The 22,349-nt window shown below is 42.3% G+C and overlaps 1 protein-coding gene across 2 annotated transcripts; it reads right to left on the reverse strand.

Annotated features, from left to right (window-relative positions):
• Positions 1-328: 328 nt before the first annotated feature.
• Positions 329-21,910, reverse strand: LOC119906883 (toll-like receptor 13). Of its 2 annotated transcripts, none has more exons than XM_038724322.1 (3): positions 18,546-21,910; positions 2,978-3,095; positions 329-2,528 (listed from the first exon to the last, which is right to left on the reverse strand). In XM_038724322.1, the coding sequence occupies exons 1-3, from the start codon at positions 21,175-21,177 to the stop codon at positions 2,288-2,290; spliced, it is 2,991 nt and encodes a 996-aa protein (XP_038580250.1). In that variant the 5' UTR covers positions 21,178-21,910; the 3' UTR covers positions 329-2,287. The 2 variants fall into 2 exon arrangements, with proteins under 2 accessions (XP_038580250.1, XP_038580249.1); XM_038724321.1 differs by lacking the exon at positions 18,546-21,910 and adding an exon at positions 13,423-16,113.
• Between the last annotated feature and the right edge of the window lie 439 nt (positions 21,911-22,349).

Raw genomic sequence — 22,349 nt, forward strand, 5'->3', positions numbered from 1 at the left:
AGAGGAGATATAATAGTACAACATGCACATGGACACTGCTTTAATACTTTAAGCACCTTATACTCAGATACTTTCACGGCAGGAATTTTACTTGGAACAGAGTATTTTCACAATTTGGCATTAGTACTTTTACTGCAGTAACATATCTCAATACTTCCTTCATTACTGCTTATAAATATATCTCACTTCTTACCTGCAGTATACTGTCTCACACACAAAGAGCTTTATAATATAAACAGAGGATATGAAGTAATTAGTACAGAAGGAAAACAAAGTGTGAGCAAATGAGGAAACAAAACTGCAGGAGGTTGGTATGATACAGTTTATTTAAAGAGTACAGTTACAGAAACTGCAGGGGACATGAGGGTTAGAGAAATAAAAGCTTTAGGACAATACATTTTAAGTTGTGTTTATGTTTTATTATTTATATATTATTTATGTTTCGTTAACTACAGGAAGAACGTACAGTAGTTTCAAAAAGAGTTAAAATCTTTGCACTTTGGAAAAGAAGCTTAGACATCAGATAGAATCAGGAAGGTTCAGAAAATCACGTTTGTCCGATCAACGATAAATCAGCAAAAGAATAAAAGAAACCAACGCACGAGCCACTTCCACTGTCTATTTGACTGGATACAATTAATAAAAATAAAGAGTTTATTCATAACTTTACAAAGAAATATATATATGTGAAGCAGAACCAGACATTCAAACCATCCAGAAGTTGAGTGAGATGTGGAAAAGTACAGACGATTACACCGGGGTCACACCATCAGTATATACACAGAATATAAGACCATGTCCTACAGAGAAAAAAGACTTCCCTCTAAGTCTGGTAAAAGTGAAGTGAAAACATGATGTAATGCCATTAAAGCAGAAGATAACCACTCACGTACTCGCACGCCCTACTGTGGTCAAGGCAGTTAGCCTCTTTCAGCCTGTCCGTTTGAGCTCCTCCCCCTCTGACAGCAGTAACTGTTGTCCTGAGTCCACGGTCCGGTTCTGCACTAAGGAGACGCTTTAGGGCCCGTGTCCACCAAAGCGTTTTTCGCCAGCTGAAAACGCCCAGCAGGGAGCGCTATGGGGCGTTTTTTCCGACTGCTTTGGTTGCTATGATGCATAAAATCCCCGGAAGTGATGTTGCAAGTAGTTCTACCTGACTTTACTGGTTGTAAAAAATGTCAACACAGAGCAGAGCACTTGCTCTGGGCCTCTCATAGAGATAGTAACCGTTGCTACGGTGTGGTATTTTTCCCGGCCCTTCTCTGCTGTGATTGGACGACTAAGTAAAAAGTGACAGTGATGAGCGCAGTGTTTTCCCGAAGTTGTACATTTTTGACTCTCAGTGACCGCTGCTGCCGTTTTTACCAGCGTGTAAATACACGGCGCTCCCATTGCAATGAATTGAAAAAAGGAATCAGAAAAACACACTTTGGTGGACACGGGCCCTCAGACTCATTTTCACGCATCACGTTGTTATACGAGCTCTCAGAAACTCCTGCAGGGTAAATTGAACTAACCAAACATGTTTAGGGCTGACTGACAGAAACACTAGAAACTAACCTAACAACAAAGAATAAGAAGAATCTTATAATAAGGGCTTTAAAATAATCAAATACAAGTGATTAAATAATTGACTTTAAGCAATTTCAACCAGTTAAAAGATGAAGGCAGGTAAAGCAAAACACACTAAGGAATATATATACTTATTATACTTCAAATAAAATCATGTAGAATCAGCAAAGGCTCTTAAATAAAAGTGTCTTTTAACCAGCGATTTTAATATTCAGCTGACCTGATTTCCTCGGGTAGACTGCTCTACAAACAACCCATAATGCAACACTTAGTGACACTACATTACAATAGCCTCTTATATTTGGGCCAATAGAACAATAACTCCTCTATCTTCATCATATTTCATTTGAGAGGAGCTAAATATTTTTCATGGATTCTGTCTGTTTCAGATTGTTTTTAACAGTCTAACTTTTCTATTTGGGACAGTTTCAAGCTGGGACTACAGCTTCCATCATGCTTTGGGGGATGCAAGAAGGAAGTGGAATGTTGTTTTTCTTTAATCCTATTTTTGTTGACATTTTGGAAAATTGAATTACAACTTTATGATTAAAACTCATATTTGACTGAGTTATGACTCTCTGCTTATTCAGCAACTCAATATGTGGTCCCAGCTCAAGAAACTCATTTTCAGGAGAATCTGAATCTCTTATATTTTCTCTTTCTCTTCTTGTTTTTCATTGCAACTGTAAGGAACCTCGCAGGTCCGGTAATATACTCAGCATCCTGCCGGTCCAGTCAGGAGGTCTGCGGTCTCTGTGGGAGCGTCCCCGGTCTCCAGAGCTCTGCTGACGTTCTGCCAGAAGACTCCTTTGTGTTGGCCGGCCTGCGGCCAGCTCAGGTAGGTGCGTCCCTTCACCAGCTTCCTCATGCGGTAGTACGGAGACAGCTGCTGGGCCGGGATCTCCTCCAGAAACAGCAGGATCAGAACGTCCTTGTGCTCGTCAAACAGGCGGAAGCTGCAGCAACACAAACAGGACAGACCGTGAGGACTGAATCGGTCTGAGAGGCTGAAAGCTGCCGTCTACTAGTTTAATTTAACGTTTTATTCATTTACTACTTTATCTTCAAAGGAGTTTATTTGACCTCACCGTTGAAATTCTACATAAAATTAGAGCATTCTGTTGGACAACAGAGTTGTTAATTAATTGTGTGTAACAGATCATGATTTACACACCGTTACATACTCACAGACATTGTGTCTTTTATGACAGACAGGCGACTTCATGAACAAAATAATTCATTCTAGCGCTTCATTCATGCTTCTCATGTGTCATGGTTTAACGTTGATACTTAAAGTAATCTAGATCAGCTGTCACATATTCTGATCTGCTCACCCTTTCCCCTACACATATCCACTTTAATTTCTTTTCAAGGAAGACTGAATAATGGAAGGCGGCGCCCCCACCTGGCCATCTGGATCTCTCTGGAGCACCACTCGCTCTGCAGGTAGCGCTGGCTGATCACACAGATGGTCTTCCTGCTGCCATAGATGGCGTCTGTGATGTTGTCCATGATGGGCTTCCCTGTGGAGACAGCAGTTTACACGTCTGTAGCCACCAACTGAACATTTTTTCTGAGACATCTGTTAGCCATTTGCCTTTTCAATAGCTAGTTAGCTGATGCTAAGGCTAGCGTCTCTTCTGACAGCCAGAAGTGATGCAAGATGGCGTGCTGACGTCACACGTTGCTGTAAGCGCTGCCCTAGAAGGCTGTTCGAAAACCAATGTTCACAGAGATGCCTTCACTCGAAAGTTCTGCTTTCTGAGGCAACTGTCCATTACGGTAGAGAGGCAACTGCCTTCTGTTTCAAACACCGCCTAAATCAGTGCAGCTGATTCTGTGCTGCTCTCAGATCTGTTTGTCCTGTAGATCAACTTATTTAATATGCTGCTGAGTCCTGATTTAGTCTTCCCTCCTCTTTGTGTCTTTGTTTGGGGAAATAACCTCTTTAAATGTGACTGTGGCTCCTTTTCACCTTAATAATAATTTATTTAATTTTAATTCAGTGATAAACTCCTGGACTTTAATAGCTCCTGTGTTTCAGCAGATTTTCTGCTCATGTTCAAAACTTTCTGCACATTCAGAATCTCTCCCACAGGTCTGTGTTCTCTGAGATGTCCAGAAAAAAGTCAGAATATTACCAGACTAACGTCATCATTTACTGAGAAGTCTACCTGTCCTTTACTCTGCTGTGGATTACGTTATTGATCCGCTGGTGGTAACATTATCCCTTCAGAGCGTTTGACTGACGCAGTTTGGGACTGCATGTTGCAAGTGAAACTGAAACTAACCGACAACACTTGTGATCAGGCAGAAATCACTCCACAAATCCACACGTTGACTTCAGCAACTCTGATAACGTGCAGCTCACAGTCCCAAACAGAACAAGGTTGTGTTTCTACCAGCTATGTTACCACTCGTCACAGCTGTCTGGACTCACAGAGCGAGTGGGTTCAGTTGATTACTATCAGGGCGTACGCCGGTGTCAATCAGCTGGGCGGAGTTGATTTGCTCTGCGAGTCTTATCAGTTATACATTTGGATTTCACTGCGTAAGAAAATGAATGTGTTTTGACAGTTTATGAAAAATATATATTGCGCGAGACTCGCGAGACAGCTTTATTCCTGTGGAGAAATCTTGTCACAATGTAATCTCGCGTGAGCTCGTGGCACGAGATTTCGTCACATCTCTACTAAATACCCAAACCTTGCTGATCCGATCCCTGTTGTCTTCTGCCTTACGGCTTCAGCTACGGAGCTACTGCGGAGCGCTCCACAGGAGAATGCAAGATGTACATAACGGACACACTGCAGTGGGGTTTGTCCTTAGAACAGGTTGAGGCAGAGTTCACTACAGCTTCTCCAAACCTCAGACAGAGATTGATTTTTAAGGTTGATACTGACTGCTGCTGTCTAAAGTACCATTTTAAATTGGGAAGTACTATGCAAGTAAAATCTACACCACAAGCCACCCCAAAACAAATGAAGCATGTTTGATGAAGCCAGTAGGCCACCAGGCACGTGTCAGTGAATCTGTCACAGTGAGCTGAAAAAAAGAAACGTGAAACCCCTCAGTGGGAAGCAAAGACTGTAAAGATAACAGTGTACTGTATCTGCTCTGCATTCACAACATCTGGCAGGAAAAGATAAGAGGATGATGAAGGGAGGACCAACAAGAGAAATCTACAGCAATAACAACAACAACAATAATACCAAAAGTAGTTTTAAACAATTACCCCCAAATATTGAACGTGGTTTCAAAGCACCATACGGTACCGGTTCTGGTGGTCATCTAAAAGAACCATTAAGTTAGCTGCGCAGCTAAATGAGATAACTAAATGTAAAAAGAAACAAATGGAGTAAAACCAAAAACAAATGGAGTAAAAGTAAACAGTATAAAGGTGAATAAAATGAAAATACTCAAAGTATGAGTCCCTCTAAAATGTTCTTATGTTCAGTCCTTGAGTAAATGTATATTTAGGTAAGTGTTGACATTTCAGTATTTAACCAAGACCAGCATTTTTTTCCAATCTTAACCAAATGCTGTGACAGCCTAAACAGGACCATAAAAGAAGATCATCATTCTTTAGTTTACATTGAATATCAATGTTTCGCAACTTACGAAATAAATTCATTAAAAGCTTTTTATCGCGTTGATGAAACACTATCTCCTACATTTCGAACTAAATATTTGCTGTCACAAATTCGTACTTAATAAAAGAAATCTCTAGGGCTGAACCCCAACCTCCTCCTGAACGGTGTTTTCAGCGTTCTTTATAGAAGATGGAAATTTCAGTATTGTGACAACACAAGTGCAGATTCAACCGTTCTGGCCACATTTAAAGCTGCTGGTGCTGTGTGATACATCAGTTCCAGATTGCAGGCTGGAAGGGAATAATAGAGATTCAGAATCAATCAGAACTTGATCCATTCGGTCGATAACATTTGGAAAGTCTGAAAGAGTCGCACAATTTTCCAAGATGGCGCTGAGTATAGCTGCCTCAGTGTTCAGTGCGCTTTGTTTTGTTTTTCTGTTAATTCAGTTTTCGGCTGTGATTCCCAGAGCTCTTTCACCAGGGAGGAGCTCATGAACATCACGGGAACAACTCCAGCAGATTTAATTCCCACTCTTCTTACGTCATCAGTGGAATTATTGGACATTTAATGATGGCCTCGCTCGCTGTCGTTTGTGCTGTGAAGCGCCGCAGGAGAGGCAAAAGAGCCGGGTCGCTCGTGCGTTTTCTATCGGCGCGGACTCCGCACACTGCTACCGGCAATACTTCTCTCCAGCGTGCGCTCACTGTGCAACAAACTGGACGAACTTCAGCTTCTGGTGGGGAAAAACAGAGACTTTTATTCATCTTCTGTTCTGTGCTTCACGGAGACCTGGCTATCTGAACTGATACTGGACTCTGCACTGCAGCTGGCTGGTTTCCAACTGTACAGAGCGACCGCGACACAGAACTCCCCGGCAAAACAAAAGGTGGAGGTGTCTGTTTTTATATTAACAATGGCTGGTGTACCGACATGACAGTGATTCAGCAGCTCTGTTCTCCTAATCTGGAATATTTTATCATTAACTGTAAACTGTTTTACTCCCCCCGTGAGTTTGCTTCATTCACTCTGGTCGGTGTTTACATCTCACTGCACGCCAACGTTCAGGACGCACAGAGCATGCTGGCCGACCGGATACTATATGTGGAGCAGACAAACCCGGACTCCCTTGTTATTGTTCTCAGTAACTTTAACTGGGGGAATCTCAGCCAAGAACTCCCCAAATACAGACAGTTTATAAAGTGTCCAGCCAGAGAGGGGAATACTTTGGATCACTGCTACACCACAGTTAGCAGTGCCTATCACGCCGTCACAAACGCTCCACTGGGACACTGATCACATGATGGTCCATCTGATTCCTGCTTACAGGCAAAAACTAAAGCTCTGTAAACCTGTAGTGAGGACATCAAAGAAGTGGACTAGTGAAGCTGTTGAGGACCTCTGGCATGTTTGGACTGCACTGACTGGGATGTTTTCAAGAAGGCTACCAACAATCTGGATGAGTTTACAGAGGCTGTTACGTCGTACATCAGCTTCTGTGAGGACAGCTGCATTCCAACACGGACCAGGGTGAGTTATAACAATGACAAACCCTGGTTTATAGCCAATCTCAGACAGCTGAGGTTGGAAAAGGAGGAGGCATTTAGGAGTGGTGACAGGGCCGGGTGTATAAACTATAAACACAAAGTCCCCCACTCCATAAACGATTCTCGCCTGGCAAATGAGCTGAACCAGTTCTATTGCCGCTTTGAGATTCAGACACCATCCCCGTGACTCCTCCGCTCAGCTTCAGACTCAGTCCACCACTTCTTCCCCTCACTCCTCAGAGATGGCCAGCTCCACCCCCTCCCCTCCTCTCTCCATCACAGAGGGGGAAGTCAACGGTCTTTTCAAGAGGCAGAAACCCCACAAAGCAGCTGGGCCATACTCTGTCTCCCCATCCCCCCTGAAGCACTGTGCTGATCAGCTGTCTCCGGGGTTCACAGACATTTTTAACACCTCACTGGAGACATGCCATGTAATATTTTGCACGTTATTGTCACCTGCCCAGGGACTGCAGATGGGAATGACCTTTTAGCTCAGTACAGTACATATATTGTGCATTGTCCCTGTTAACTAAATAAATGAAATGTGCCAGCCTGCTTCAAAGCCTCCACCATCATCCCTGTCCCCAAGAAACCAAGGACCACAAGACAATAATGTGGTTATGTCCTAAATCCTTTGAACGCCTTGTGTTGTCCCACCTAAAATCAACTACAGATCCACTCCTGGACCCCCTGTAGTTCGCCCACTGAACCAACAGGTCTGTAGATAATGCAGTTAACATGGCCCTTCACTACATCCTCCAGCACCTGGACTCCCCAGGAACCAACGCCAGGATCCTGTTTGTGGATTTCAGCTCTGCTTTTAACACCATCATCCCGGCCCTGCTGCAGGACAAGCTCTCTCAGCTGAACGTGCCTGATCCACCTGCAGGTGGATCACTGACTTCCTGACGGACAGGAAGCAGCACGTGAAGCTGGGAAAACATGTCTCTGACTCCAGGACCCTCAGCACCGGTCCCCCTCAAAGATGCGTTCTTTCCCCCCATCTCTTCTCTATATACACCAACAGCTGCACCTCCAGTCACCAGTCTGTCAAGCTCCTGAAGTTTACAGATGACACCACCCTCATTGGGCTCATCTCAGGTGGGAGTTCAGCCATCTGGTGACCTGGTGCAGCCAGAACAGTCTGGAGCTCAACGCTCTGAACTTCAGAAAGAGCACAGCCCCACCCTCCCCCATCATCCTGTGTGACTCCCCAGTCACCACTGTGGAGTCCTTCCGCTTCCTGGGCTGAACATCACCTCCCTCACCAAGAAGGCCCAGCAGAGGATCTACTTCCTGCAGCAGCTGAAGAAGTTCAGCCTGCCAAAGACAATGATGGTGCACTTCTACACCGCCATCATTGAGCCCATCCTCACCTCCTCCAACACCATCTGGTACGGTGCTGCCACTGCCAGGGACAAATTGGCTGCAATCTTACTTCTCTTTTCCGGACCTGTACACCTCGAGGACTCTGACTGTATGTTTGTCTACGTGTAGCACCTTATCAACACAGCAAATTCTTCATATTTGTAAAACACTACTTGGCAATAAAGCTCCTTCTGATTCTGACGATTATCATTATCATCACGTTAGCAGAGAGCTAAACCAGAAGCTATCCACAGAAGTCAACACAAATGGAACATACAGCACCACTGCAAGCTAGCGTTTTGGTGGTGTTATTGCACAGCAACACAGACCCCAACGCACAACTACAAATGCCCACAATGCTGTAGCTACGTGCGTAGCTTACGCTCTAGGCTATGGTGAAGATTGGATGTAGAAGTATAAATCAGGCTTTAGAAACTGAGTAGGGATAAGAGTTAAGGTAACCCAGAACACTCATAAAGCTGTTCCACAGAGATTACAAACAAATTAAGAACACAATGTTAATTTTCTCTTGAAGAAAACCTTACTTTAATACTTAAGGGCCTAGAGCTGGGCCATATGAAATTCATAACCCTATATAGGTCATTTTTGTAAATTCAATTAAGTATCTAATGCATCATAAAAGGTGCGTATACGATTCTGTAGAAATCCAATACCATGAAAAATACCATGATCTAGAGTGAACAGCGGCACCGCAAGTAATGTAACGGTTGTAGGTTAGCAAACTGCTGCTTCTTGCCGCTGCAAAGCTAACATTAGAGGATGACACGGCGCCAGAGCAGCTCCAGACAGCGACACTCTCCCACTGCTATAGCTAACACCACAACAACAGCATGTCTTGAACTAGAAAGTAAGCTGGACACCTTCCCAAAAGATCCACACCATGGGGGAAACCAAACCTGAGTTTGATTCAACTAAACTTGACAAGACAGGTGTGAATACACACTAAATCATGGCCTGAATCTAGGATTTTCTTCAGCATAACAGTGAGTTCAACATTCTAAAGGTTTGCTGTAGCTCAACCATTTATTAATGTCCCACTCCATCCATGTTGTGATTGGTCATTTCTTAAAAAGTGACATTGACAAGGGCATCTGCTTTATCAGAAGTTGAACATGTTTCAGCAAAAAGGCATTTCATAAAATTCTGGAGCGACGGGCTGCCGCTGCTAAATGTACAGAACTGAAACAATGCAGTGGGTTTTTTCCTCACAGCAGGTTGAGGCAGAGTTCACTGCAGAGTTCACTGCAGCTTCTATAAACCTTCGATAGAGATAGAGATTTTTTTTAAGGTTGATACTGACTCTCATGTTTGACACAAGGCCGCTGATGTCTAAAGTACCATTTTATCTGAGAAGTACTATGCAAGTAAAAATAATTCTGGTCTACACCACAAGCTGCTCCAAAACCAATGAAGCATGCTTGATGAAGCCAGTACGCCATCAGGCACGTGTCAGTGAATCTATCACAGAGAGCTGAAATAAAGAGATGTGAAACCCCTCAGTGCGATGCAAAGACTGTAAAAATAACTGTACTGTATCTGCTCTGCATTCACAACATCTCTGACAGAAAAAGAAGAGGAAGAGAGGACTGACAAGAGAAATCTAAAAACCCAGCCCAAAGCAGTTTCAAATAATTACCCCTGATCATTTATAGTGACCTCAATGCAGTGCACCGTACAGTACCGCTTCTGGTGGTCAACTAAAAGAACCGTTAAGTTAGCTGCACAGCTAACTGAGCAAACTAGCTAACAGCAGTTAGCAGCAGTTAGCAGTAGTTATGACCTAATACGTGACATGCTGCTGCCTATTTTTGAAATAGTATGAATTCAGCAGGTGGAGAGTAGCCTCAAGTCTTACACATTGTAATCTTCATCTTCAAACAAAACATTGTATTTTATAACCTTATGAAATGTGTTTAATGTAAAATCTAAATAGTCACGAGTAGCTTTCAAACAAACATAGTGGTGTTAAAAGAAATGTAATGGAGTTTAGGTATAAAGGTTCATATAATGAAAATACTAAAAGTATGCGTTGCTAAAATTGTACTTACGTATGTCACAAACTGGCTCCGGGAATGTGACAAAGAGGGAGTGCACGCAAGATACTTGATTAAAACAAGTATAGTTTATGGATGTAACCTGCAAGAAGAGAAAGACTGAACTGAATACACGGGCCAGCTTTTATACCTCACAGGCAGCCGGTGAGCGCAATTGGTCAGCGGCCCTCCCAGTTCAGCCAATTGTCTGCCAAGGTTGGCAGTACATCCTCCGAACAGTGGGAGGGGCGCTATGTTCCCCATCTTAACAAGGTGCCAATTTGAAACCCGGAAGATATACCAACAACAAAAACAAAACATTTACATTAACTAAATTGTAACTTTGACCATTTATAATGGTCCCCATCATTAGAATGGCTATAAACACATACATGCCACCATGAGTGACCTTAAGGATGGGAAACTAGTAAAGAGAAACTGGTGAATCGTCAAGCCAAGAGTCACATGATGAAAATTGAGTGCACAGAGAGGTTCTGAATGTAACGCTAGTACCCACCTCAATTTGCAGATGGTTTTGCAGGAAGACAGAAAACTGAAGAATATTGACAATTTGGAAGTTGAATTCAAAGCCCTGACCCAAAGTTCACATCCAAATGAGCACCAAAGCTCATCACAAATGAACACTTTGGGTATACACATTCCAGCAACACATGAGCGCTAAACTAAAGTAGCACACCAAAAGTTTCCTCTGAACAAAGGCTCACCAGCCAACCAAGTCGTCCCAAGATGCACAATACAAAGGGAACAAAGCTACAATGAAGCTCAAACCAACCAGACAAAGCATGAGCTATAGCGCTTAAGCTTACCAAAGTTAGCAGGCCAAACCACCAAGTCACTGACACTAAGTGACAAAAATCCATCATAAACTTAAGCATTTCAAGACAAACCAGGTTTTAAAGCAATTCAGCAGTAAATCACCTCTAGATCAAATTTACAGTTTCAACCATAGTATTTCTAAGATACAAACTCAAAGACTAAAACCCAACTATAGAAACATGTGTAATGGGAAAGTCATAGCAACAAGAGCCCAAGCTCTGCAGCTCTAATCTTCCTAATTGACCCTTCGCTAAGCCCTGCCCCCCTTAGTTACTGTTGTCCGACAAACTATCGGGGCTGTCACTGTCTATTACAATATTATGTAGCTGCAGTACCGGAGGCTGCAGTTTCGGGACCCCCGCAATCCTAGGGCCGCAGTTGTAGGACTGTAGTGCTTTTGCAACAGCCCCATCTAGTGGATTGGTGGTGGTAATGCATAGCACCATGAAGGAGGTTAACCCTGTCTACTGTAGGGTTAACCGGTCAACATGCATGTAATCAATAACTTAAGTTTAGACACACACTCAGTGATGGTTGTGGTAAGGGTAATTGGCTTTGGGGGGACTGTCTAGAGTAACATAGCTAGCTAGCTATCTAGCCAGCCAGCTAGCTGCCAGTATCAAAGTAAACAAGGGTCCTCGAAATGCAGTTCCGGTCCGGATTGCGGTCCCTAAACTACAGCCTCTGGTCCTGCAGCTAAGTACTACTCATTTATTACTGGACTCCCCGGAGAAATATTGGCTAATTTGTTGGCAAAAGTTTTGCAGTTGCATTATACATTTGAATATTGTATTCAGGCTGTCTGACTCAAATGGACGTGAAAACAATAAAAGATAGAAGCTACAGCCTACCAATTACACAGTACAAGTGAACCACCGCATCCCCGGATGATTGACACAAAAGACAACGACATTAAGGATCAACAGTGTTCCTTCAAAGCTGGGTAGGCCTCTATTCATTATTACAATCGTTAAAAAGCAGAACAGTAGGGCTTTATTACGTTACAGTCAGTAGGAAGTTAGCTACCGTTAGCTAACTAACATTACATCAGGAACAACACTTTCCACAGCCGACATTTTTGTGGATTTATTTTAGGTTTTGGAAAGAGAATAAATCGTACTTCTCCTTTCAACATCTCTGGGTAGCTGCTGTAACTATTACAAGAGCCCCAGGAACAGTGTTTGACCATATCTTGGAAAAATACAGCCAAAAAAGCTCGAAAAAGGATTTTTGCATTAGAGTCAATGGAGCGCATCCATGAAAGTGTCGGACCTTAGTTAGAGCAAGTCCTATACTGTGATTGGCCAGCTTTGTATTTGGGCGTGGCTTAGCGAAGGGTCAATTCCATTTGCTTTCTAAATAATGTCACCCTAGTCTTCAGATGGATACTGGTGGTGGGTACTTATGAAATGATTCCACTTGTACCAAAAGGCAACCCGAAACTGAAAACAACAAAGTGGTTTGTCTCCTATTGAGATCAACCACTTCAGCCTACAAAATGATGCATGGCTCGTACAAACAAATGTGGCAATACTCACCCAAAACACAATCATGTTACATCTCAAAACGGGTTGGCAATTAAATAAAGTGGTAACAAATGCACCTCCCTTCAACATCCACCAAAAACAAACTAACCAAAAAATCAACCCGTCTGAACAACAGCAAAAAAACTTACGTGATACTCCCCATATTCTTATCTCAATGCTAAATACCAATGCACTTTATCTATAATGCTGAACAGCACCTAAACTCATTTTAGCATTCACAGACCACGAGTCACAGACCAAACTGTCCACCAACATACAAATCAATGAATTTGCCACAGTAGTCTAACCTTATGAATTGGGTTTGTATCCCTGATGAGGCCCCATTTGTCACAAACTGTCTCAGGGAATGTGACAAAGAGGGAGTCCAGGCAAGGTACTGAGTTAAAACAAGTAGAATTTATTAAACTTAGTGCAAAGAAGATGTCACAGCATGGATGTGACCTGCAAGAAGGGAGAGACTGTTCTGAATACATGGGTCAGCTTTTATAGCCCAATAATTCTCCCAGTTCGAACAAAAGGTTGGCAGGACTACCTCCGAACACTAGGAGGGGCATCACAAGTACAGTTCTTGAGTAAATGTACATAGTTTTCTTAATCAAATGCTAAACAGAAACGCATTTTGCAACTTAGCAAATACATTTATTAAAATCATTCTATTGGGGAAAAAACTACATACTACCTTTCCAATTAAAAATTTGCCGTTACAAGTTCGTAGAATATAAACAAAATTTCTAGGAGACAGGGTTGAACCTCAAACTAGTTTAAGTGTTGTTAATGTTCTTTACTGAAGGTGAAAATTTCAGAATTTAGGCCAACATAAGTGCAGATTTAACTATTTGGGCCACGGCCCACAGCTGTTGAGGATGTGTGATGAATGATGAAGACAGACAGAGGAAGTGTTTACCTGGTTGGAAGTCTCTGTGGTGCAGGCAGAGCCTCCAGCCCTGCTCTCCTTCCAGCACTGGAAGCATCTCTCTGTAAACCCAGGCCTCGTCGTGAACGTTGTAGGAGATGAAGGCGTCGTATTGGTGAGGAGCTCTGTTCTTCTTCTTCTTCCTGCTATCATAGAGGAAGGCCAGGAAGAGGTAGTATGCGTAGGCTAGCTGCCACCTCAGAAAGTGGAAGACGAAGGCAGCGAGAAGAGTTAGCAAAGTCAGACAAGTGCTGCAAATGAAGCAGAGGAAGCCGACGTCCATCCAACAGGACTGGATGTCAAAGTCCAGCAACTTGTTTCCTTGCTCCACCACAGGAAAGGAACAGGTGTACATATGGGCGTTAACAACCTGAGTTTGGTTGTTGTTCTTCACCCATTGGATAAAGCCGGCGTTAGAGCAGTCACAGGTGAAAGGATTATTGTCCAGGTCCAGATATGTGAGTGCAGGGAGAGACTGGAAGACCGTCTCGTTGATCACTGTAATGTCATTGTCACTCAGTTTTAAAAATGTGAGTGCAGACAGGTCGGCCTGGGCCAGAAAATCCAAAGATTTGAGCTTACTGTAAGAGAGATCGAGAGCCTGCAGGTTTGGGATTGGCTGAAACAGTTCAGGACCCAAATCTGACAAATCATTCTGACTGAGTGTCAGATGCTTGAGCTGGGGATTGTTTCTAAATGTGTCAGGATCTGGAGCGGAAATATATAAATTCTCAGCTGTAAGGTCCTCTAAATGTCTCATAGACGCCAGAACTGTCTGTGGTATATCAAAGGGGAAGCCAGCGTGTTCACCCAAGCACATCATTGTCAAAACTTTCAAAGATTTTAAATGGAACAAAGCTTTATAGAAGTTTGAATGAGGACTTTTAAAACTGCTGTCAATATCAAAGTAGACTGTGAGATTTTCCAATTGTTGTAAACCTCTGAATTTATTTTCAAACTCAAGTGGAAGAGACACTTTAAGAGTTCTGAGACTGTTTAGTCCTTGAAAAGGCTGAGCTTTCACCAATCCAATATTTGATAATTCCAGATCCAAATATTTTAGGGAACCTAAACCTTTAAAATCCCCCTTTTCAAGAGTAGCTATATAGTTTTGGTTCAAATCCAAGAACTCAAGCTTCTGCAGTCCTGTTTTGAAGGCACCTCCAAATGTACACACCAAGTTGTTACTCATATCTAAAACCTTCAGATCATTAAGATTTTCAAAGACACACCTGTCCAGTTTGGCAATGCGGTTTTTGTCCAGATGCAGCTCTGTAAGTCGCGTTGTGTTTATGAAATCCTCACATGCCAACTCAGAGATACGATTGGCACTAAGACGTAGAACCTCGAGGGAGGAGAGACTTCTAATGTCATCTGGCACTTTGGTGAGACCGTTGGCGTCTAGAATTAGGGACCTCAGTCTCTTCATCAATCGCCCTGAGCCTTTAGGCAGTTCACTCGTGTTAGTGTTGGACAAGTCGAGCTCATTAAGCTGAGAGCAAGTTACAAGTTTTGAACTTAATTTGGGAACACTGTTGTAAGACACATCCAGCCTCCTTAGTGTCGGTATTTTGCACACTGTAGCTAAGAGACCTTTCTGGATAGACGTCTCCATATAATTCAGCCTCAGATGCATCAGTGAGTCAAGACTCTGCAGGACTTTTTGGATCTCTTCAAAAGGAATCAAAGTGCCGCTGAAATCCAGCTGAGTTATGTTCCTTAGTAAAGTCTTGTCAGGTATGTCCCATTTCAAGCCAGCAGCTTGGCCACTTCCAGAAAGGTCTATCATCTCAAGGTGAGGAAAGATCTGTGTTGTGATGCTGAACTTTTCTAACTTAGCATTATCAGAAACATTTAACACCTTCAGTCCTGAGGACCTGTTCAGCAGCAGATCTTTGGTCTGAAAGGAGGTAAATAGATTTCCTCCAATGTTCAGCTCCTGTAGGTGTGGTAGCTGTAAGATGGGCTGAATGTCAGTGACTTGTTGGAGCTTGTTGTTTTCTAGAATCACAGTCTGTAAGCTGGACAGGAACTGGAAGGCCGAGGAATGAATGAACTGAATGTTGTTTCCTCCGAGGTCAAGCGTGGTGAGGTTGGACAGTCCCTGAAAGATGTTGCCTGTCAGCCTGGTGAGTTTGTTTTCATTCATGTAGAGGTTTGTCAGTGCCACCAAATTAGTGAAAGATCCATCGTCTACATGAGCAATCTGATTTGAGTCTAGGGACAAAATTCTCAGCTTTGACAAGTGGCCAAAATCTTGCCTGTTAATCTGTTCAAGCTGATTGTTGGAGAGTTTTACTGAGCTTGCATCTCTGGGGATGTCATCAGGGACAGTAACAAGTTCACGACCTGAGCAGTCCAAAGAAACATCAGCCGAGGCGTCTTCAGAATAACTGATGACGCAGCCTTTCAGTGAATAAGCCAGTGAAGAGTTAAGATGAAGCAGGAGACACAAAAGCAAGAGAAGACGTCTCTGTATTAAGTATGCTGACATGCTGATCTTTAGGACCACGGCTGGTTTGATTGTTGAGTTACTGTCAGGTGGAGATTTGTTGCTGTTAATGTTGTTCAGGGGTGAACATCTGGAGAGGACAACACAACACGTTGCACAACATGACTTCATCCCTTAAACCAATAGTTTAACATGTTGGGAAATGTGCTTGATTGACACCATGGTCAAGTCTTTGGTTAAATATAAAACTATATCAAAGAGACTGTTAGCTTAGCTTTTATTATTGATTAATCTTTCCATTACTTTTATCAATTGTTTGATCCTTTATATAACAGAAAATGAAACATGTCCATGCAATTTGCTGAAGTACAATATTTTTGATTCTAGTGCATTCTAGAAAAATCCTAAAACAAGACAAACTGTATTAGGAACTTGAAGAAATACAATAGATTACCATGTTACCAGATTCCCCCCTTAGCCATGTCTTTAATTCCAAGACTACTAAACTTACTAAATTAGAGTTACTGAATTATTAAAATGATTAAAAAAACTGAGGGGTGGGAGATGTTGAAGAAAAGTCAAATTGTAACATTTACCAAAACACATTTTTCTAATAAGCTACTCACAGTTCATCTTTAGAGCGTCGCCTCTCAGCCATCAGAGCTTACGACTGAAAACCGAGCCTTTGTTTCAGTTCTTGTATTTCCACAACAGCAGCAGAGGAGGTGAGGTGAAGGTTAATACTCACATCTGACAGAATCCTTTCCTTTTATTATTGAATTATCTCTTCAATCTCAAAAGAACGATGACAAGCATTTGCAAAAGGAAGAGAAAAGTTTTTTGGAACTGAAACGCTACAGCAAGTGTCCAGCGAGCTGATAACAGATTCTGCTTCTGTGTTTGTCACAGCAAAGTGATGTTGACAGAGAAACAGCATAAATAAACTATTCTTAGTCTGATTTAAATACTGACAGGAAGCTGATAGACACGTGTTTAAAGCTGATTTAACACTGACTGAGCGTAATCTGAAAGTATCATGGTTGCAGCACACTTTAGGCAGGTGTGGAAAAAATGCTGTCAGGCAAGAATGCTTTCAAAATTAGACATTTTAAAAGATTATATTTAACAATGAACAAAATACGAAATGAGTGAACAGATGAAAAATAAATCAATTCAACAGGCTGAAACACAATCATTAACTGAAACAGAAACAGCTGTGTGGGAGGAATATAACTTGGTGACGAACAGCCAAACTCAGCCAACAAGGTGAGGCTGCTGAAGACAGTTTACTGTAGGAAGTCATCCACCGTGGCAAGACTGAGCACAGCAACAAGACACTTGATGGTTAGTCTCCAATTTGTTAATGGCAGGTACGAACTTGTCAGTGGTCATAACCGTTCATGCATAACAATGAGTTCAACATTCTAAAAGTTTGCTGAAGCACATTATCCATTTATTAATGGTTAATTGTTCCTCACAGCAGGTTGAGGCAGAGTTCACTACAGCTTCTACAACCCTTTGATAGGGATTGATTTTTTAAGGTTGATACTGACTCTCATGTTGGGCACAAGGCCGCTGATGTCTACAGTACCATTTTAAATTTGAGAAGTACTATGCAAGTAAAAATAATTCTGGTCTACACCACAAGCTTCTCCAAAACCATTGAAGCATGCTTGATGAAGACAGTACGTCATCAGGCACGTGTAAGTGAATCTATCACAGAGAGCTGAAATAAAGAGATGTGAAACCCCTCAGTGCGATGCAAAGACTGTAAAAATAACTGTACTGTATCTGCTCTGCATTCACAACATCTCTGACAGAAAAAATATAAGAGAAAGAGGAAGAGAGGACGACAAGACAAACCAAAAAAAATTGCTAAAAGCTGTTTCAAGCAATTACCCCCGAATATTTAAAGTGACCTCGATGCAGTACACCGTACAGTACCGGTTCTTGTGGTTGTGGTGTCCGAACAATAATGCTGCGATGATGTGTTGAGAGGAAACCCGCTTGACACTGTTCTTGATCATAAAAGTTTATTAAATCAAGGAGTTCAGCATCAATTACAAGCTCTGCAGCAGCTTGGAGAGTGACCCAGCCCGATGGCCACTCTGTCTCTCTGTACATCAAACACAGCTTATATAGGACATGTTTAGGTATCTGTTAGGTACCAGAGAAGGGTTTGAGTCTGCAAAATAAAGCTCCAACCCATAGAAGGGTACAGTACTATTCTGAGATAACAAAACAAGGGGTTAGAGGTCAAATTCTATAGAAGGGTTCAGTCCCTACATAACCACCAATCACTGCTCTCCCTGTAGAAGGTCACTGACCCTCTGTCCTGCTGCTACAGTGCTATTTTGAACTGTTATGAGTCAAATGCACATATATTGGACACCACATGGTCAACTAAAAGAACCATTAAGTTGGCTGCACAGCTAACTGAGCAAAGTAGCTAACGGTAGTTAGCAGCAGTTAAGACCTGATCTGTGATATGCTGCCTCTTATTTTTGAAGTAGTATGAATTCAGCATGTGGAGAGAAGTCTCAAGTCTTACCCATTGTACCTTCATCTCAAACAAAACATTGTATTTTCTAAGCTTAGGCCACAGTCCAAATCTGTCGAGGATGTGTGATGAATGATGAAGACAGACAGAGGAAGTGTTTACCTGGTTGGAAGTCTCTGTGGTGCAGACAGAGCCTCCAGCCCTGCTCTCCTTCCAGCACTGGAAGCATCTCTCTGTAAACCCAGGCCTCGTCGTGAACGTTGTAGGAGATGAAGGCGTCGTATTGGTGAGGAGCTCTGTTCTTCTTCTTCTTCCTGCTATCATAGAGGAAGGCCAGGAAGAGGTAGTATGCGTAGGCTAGCTGCCACCTCAGAAAGTGGAAGACGAAGGCAGCGAGAAGAGTTAGCAAAGTCAGACAAGTGCTGCAAATGAAGCAGAGGAAGCCGACGTCCATCCAACAGGACTGGATGTCAAAGTCCAGCAACTTGTTTCCTTGCTCCACCACAGGAAAGGAACAGGTGTACATATGGGCGTTAACAACCTGAGTTTGGTTGTTGTTCTTCACCCATTGGATAAAGCCGGCATTAGAGCAGTCACAGGTGAAAGGATTATTGTCCAGGTCCAGATATGTGAGTGCAGGGAGAGACTGGAAGACCGTCTCACTGATCACTGTAATCTTACTGTTACTCAGTTTTAAAAATGTGAGTGCAGACAGGTCGGCCTGGGCCAGAAAATCCAAAGATTTGAGCTTACTGTAAGAGAGATCGAGAGCCTGCAGGTTTGGGATTGGCTGAAACAGTTCAGGACCCAAATCTGACAAGTCATTCTGACTGAGTGTCAGACGCTTGAGCTGGGGATTGTTTCTAAATGTGTTGGGATCTGGAGCAGAAATATATAAATTCTCAGCTGTGAAGTCCTCTAAATGTCTCATAGCCTGAAGAATATCCATCAGTATTTCAAAGGGGAAGCCAGAGTGATCACCTGTGTATATTATTTTGAAAAGTTTCAAAGATTTTAACTGGAACAAATCTTTATAGAAGTTTGAATGAGGACTTTTGAAACTGCCAACAATATCAAAGTAGACTGTGAGTTTTTCCAACTGTTGTAAACCTCTGAATTTATTTTCAAATTCGAGTGGTAGAGACACTTGAAGAGTTCCGAGGTTGTTCAATCCATCAAAAGCGTTACTTTTCACACTTCCAACATGTTTTGATGCCAGATCCAAATATTTTAGGGAACCTAAACCTTTAAAATCCCCCTTTTCAAGAGTAGATGCAAAGTGTTTGTTCAAATTCAAGAACTCAAGCTTCTGCAGTCCTGTTTTGAAGGCACCTCCAAATGTCCACAGCAAGTTGTTACTCATATCTAAAACCTTCAGATCATTAAGATTTTCAAAGACACACCTGTCCAGTTTGGCAATGTGGTTTATGTCCAGATAGAGCTCTGTAAGTCGCGTTGTGTTTATGAAATCATCACATGTCAACTCAGTGATAATATTGGCACTAAGACTTAGAACCTCGAGGGAGGAGAGACTCCTAATGTCATCTGGCACTTTGGTGAGAAAGTTGAAGTCTAGAGTTAGGGACCTCAGACTCTTCATCAATCTCATTGAGCCTTTAGGCAGTTCAGTCATGTATGTATCGGTCAAGTCGAGCTCATTAAGCTGAGAGCAAGTTACAAGTTTTGAACTTAATTTGGGAACACGGTTGTACAACAGATCCAGCCTCCTTAGTGTCGGTATTTTGCACACTGTAGCTAAGAGACCTTTCTGGATAAATGTCTTTATATGATTCAGTCTCAGATGCATCAGTGAGTCAAGACTCTGCAGGACTTTTTGGATCTCTTCAAAAGGAATCAAAGTGCCGCTGAAATCCAGCTGAGTTATGTTCCTTAGTAAAGTCTTGTCAGGTATGTCCCATTTCCAGCCAGCAGCTCGACCACTTCCAGAAAGGTCTATCATCTCAAGGTGAGGAAAGATCTGTGTTGTGATGCTGAACTTTTCTAACTTAGCATTATCAGAAACATTTAACACCTTCAGTCCTGAGGACACGTTCAGCAGCAGATCTTTGGTCTGAAAGGAGGTAAATAGATTTCCTCCAATGTTCAGCTCCTGTAGGTGTGGTAGCTGTAAGATGGGCTGAATGTCAGTGACTTGTTGGAGATTGTTGTTTTCTAGAATCACAGTCTGTAAGCTGGACAGGAACTGGAAGGCCGAGGAATGAATGAACTGAATGTTGTTTCCTTCGAGGGCAAGCGTGGTGAGGTTGGACAGTCCCTGAAAGATGTTGCCTGTCAGCCTGGTGAGTTTGTTTTCATTCATGTAGAGGTTTGTCAGTGCCACCAAATTAGTGAAAGATCCATCGTCTACATGAGCAATCTGATTTGAGTCTAGGGACAAATTTCTCAGCTTTGACAAGTGGCCAAAATCTTGCCTGTTAATCTGTTCAAGCTGATTGGCTAAAAGTAGTACTGAGCTTGCATCTCTGGGGATGTCATCAGGGACAGTAACAAGTTCACGACCTGAGCAATCCAAAGAAACATCAGCCGAGGCGTCTTCAGAATAACTGATGACGCAGCCTTTCAGTGAATAAGCCAGTGAAGAGTTAAGATGAAGCAGGAGACACAAAAGCAAGAGAAGACGTCTCTGTATTAAGTATGCTGACATGCTGATCTTTAGGACCACGGCTGGTTTGATTGTTGAGTTACTGTCAGGTGGAGATTTGTTGCTGTTAATGTTGTTCAGGGGTGAACATCTGGAGAGGACAACACAACACGTTGCACAACATGACTTCATCCCTTAAACCAATAGTTTTACATTGTGGGAAATGAGCTTGATTGACACCACTCACTGTCTGTGCAGTAAACATGAAGCTACGTCCAAGAGACAGTTAGCTTAGCTTTTATTTTTAACTTCTTTGATCAATTGTTTGATCCTTCAAATGTCAGAAAACAAAGTCAGTAAAGTAAATCTTTAAGTCTGAGACTAATTAACTATGAAATTATTAAATATTTTTAAGGGTGGTGGGGCGTGTTGCTAAAGAAATTAAAGTTGTATTTTAACACACATAGTGCAGGTAAATAACAGATAAATACATCTTCTTATACTCACAGTTCATCTTTAGAGAATCACCTCTCAGCTGTCAGAGCTCACCACTGAACACAGAGGCTTCCTTTTACTTCTAATATTTCCACGATAGCAGCAGAGGTGTTGAGGTGAAGGTTAATACTCACGTCTAACAGCAGTTGGTTCACTTCTTTTTATCATTAAATTATTTCCTCGCTCTCAAAAACAAAAAGACAAGCATCTGTAATAAGATGAGAAGATTTTCTGGAACTGAAACGCTGCAGCAAGTGTCCAGTGAGCTGTTAACAGATTCTGCTTCTGTGTTTGTCACAGCAAAGTGATGCTCGCAGACAGATATGGCATGAAGTTATTGTTAGTCTGATTTAAATACAGGAAGCAGATGAATCATCTTTAAACACGTGTCTAACACTGAGAGAGCGTAACCTGAAAGTATCAAGTTTGACGTTAAGAAAGGCTCGGTGGGTATCACTGTCGCAGTCCACAACATAGATACAGATTGTATTTTCTTAATTGATAAATTTAAACTGAATTAAGAAAAATAATGTAGGCATATTGTGAGAGGTATGATTAAACAATTATTGTTGAAAAAGACGCTTTGGTCGACATGGGCCCTCAGACAGTAACCTCATGTCACAGCCACACACACAGGCTAAACTTTGCGAGAGTCTTTCCTGAGGCGTCCACCAAAGAAGCACCTACAGGGTCTTAAAATCAGGAGAAAGCCTAATGGCAGGATAGAGATCAGTGCAGTTTGGCAGCAGTGTTTCATCAGAAAAGTCCGCCAAAAGAGAGCACTCAGGCTCCGTCAGATTCTCTTTCCAGTGTTTCAGTAGCTGACTTGTGACTCTTGGAGACCTTAATCGAAGCCGATCAGCTAATCC

This window comes from Micropterus salmoides, unplaced genomic scaffold (assembly GCF_014851395.1).
Source record: "Micropterus salmoides isolate LMB-PRFRI ecotype aquatic unplaced genomic scaffold, ASM1485139v1 Ms_hic_scaffold_17, whole genome shotgun sequence".
Classification (NCBI taxonomy): Eukaryota; Metazoa; Chordata; class Actinopteri; order Centrarchiformes; family Centrarchidae; genus Micropterus; species Micropterus salmoides.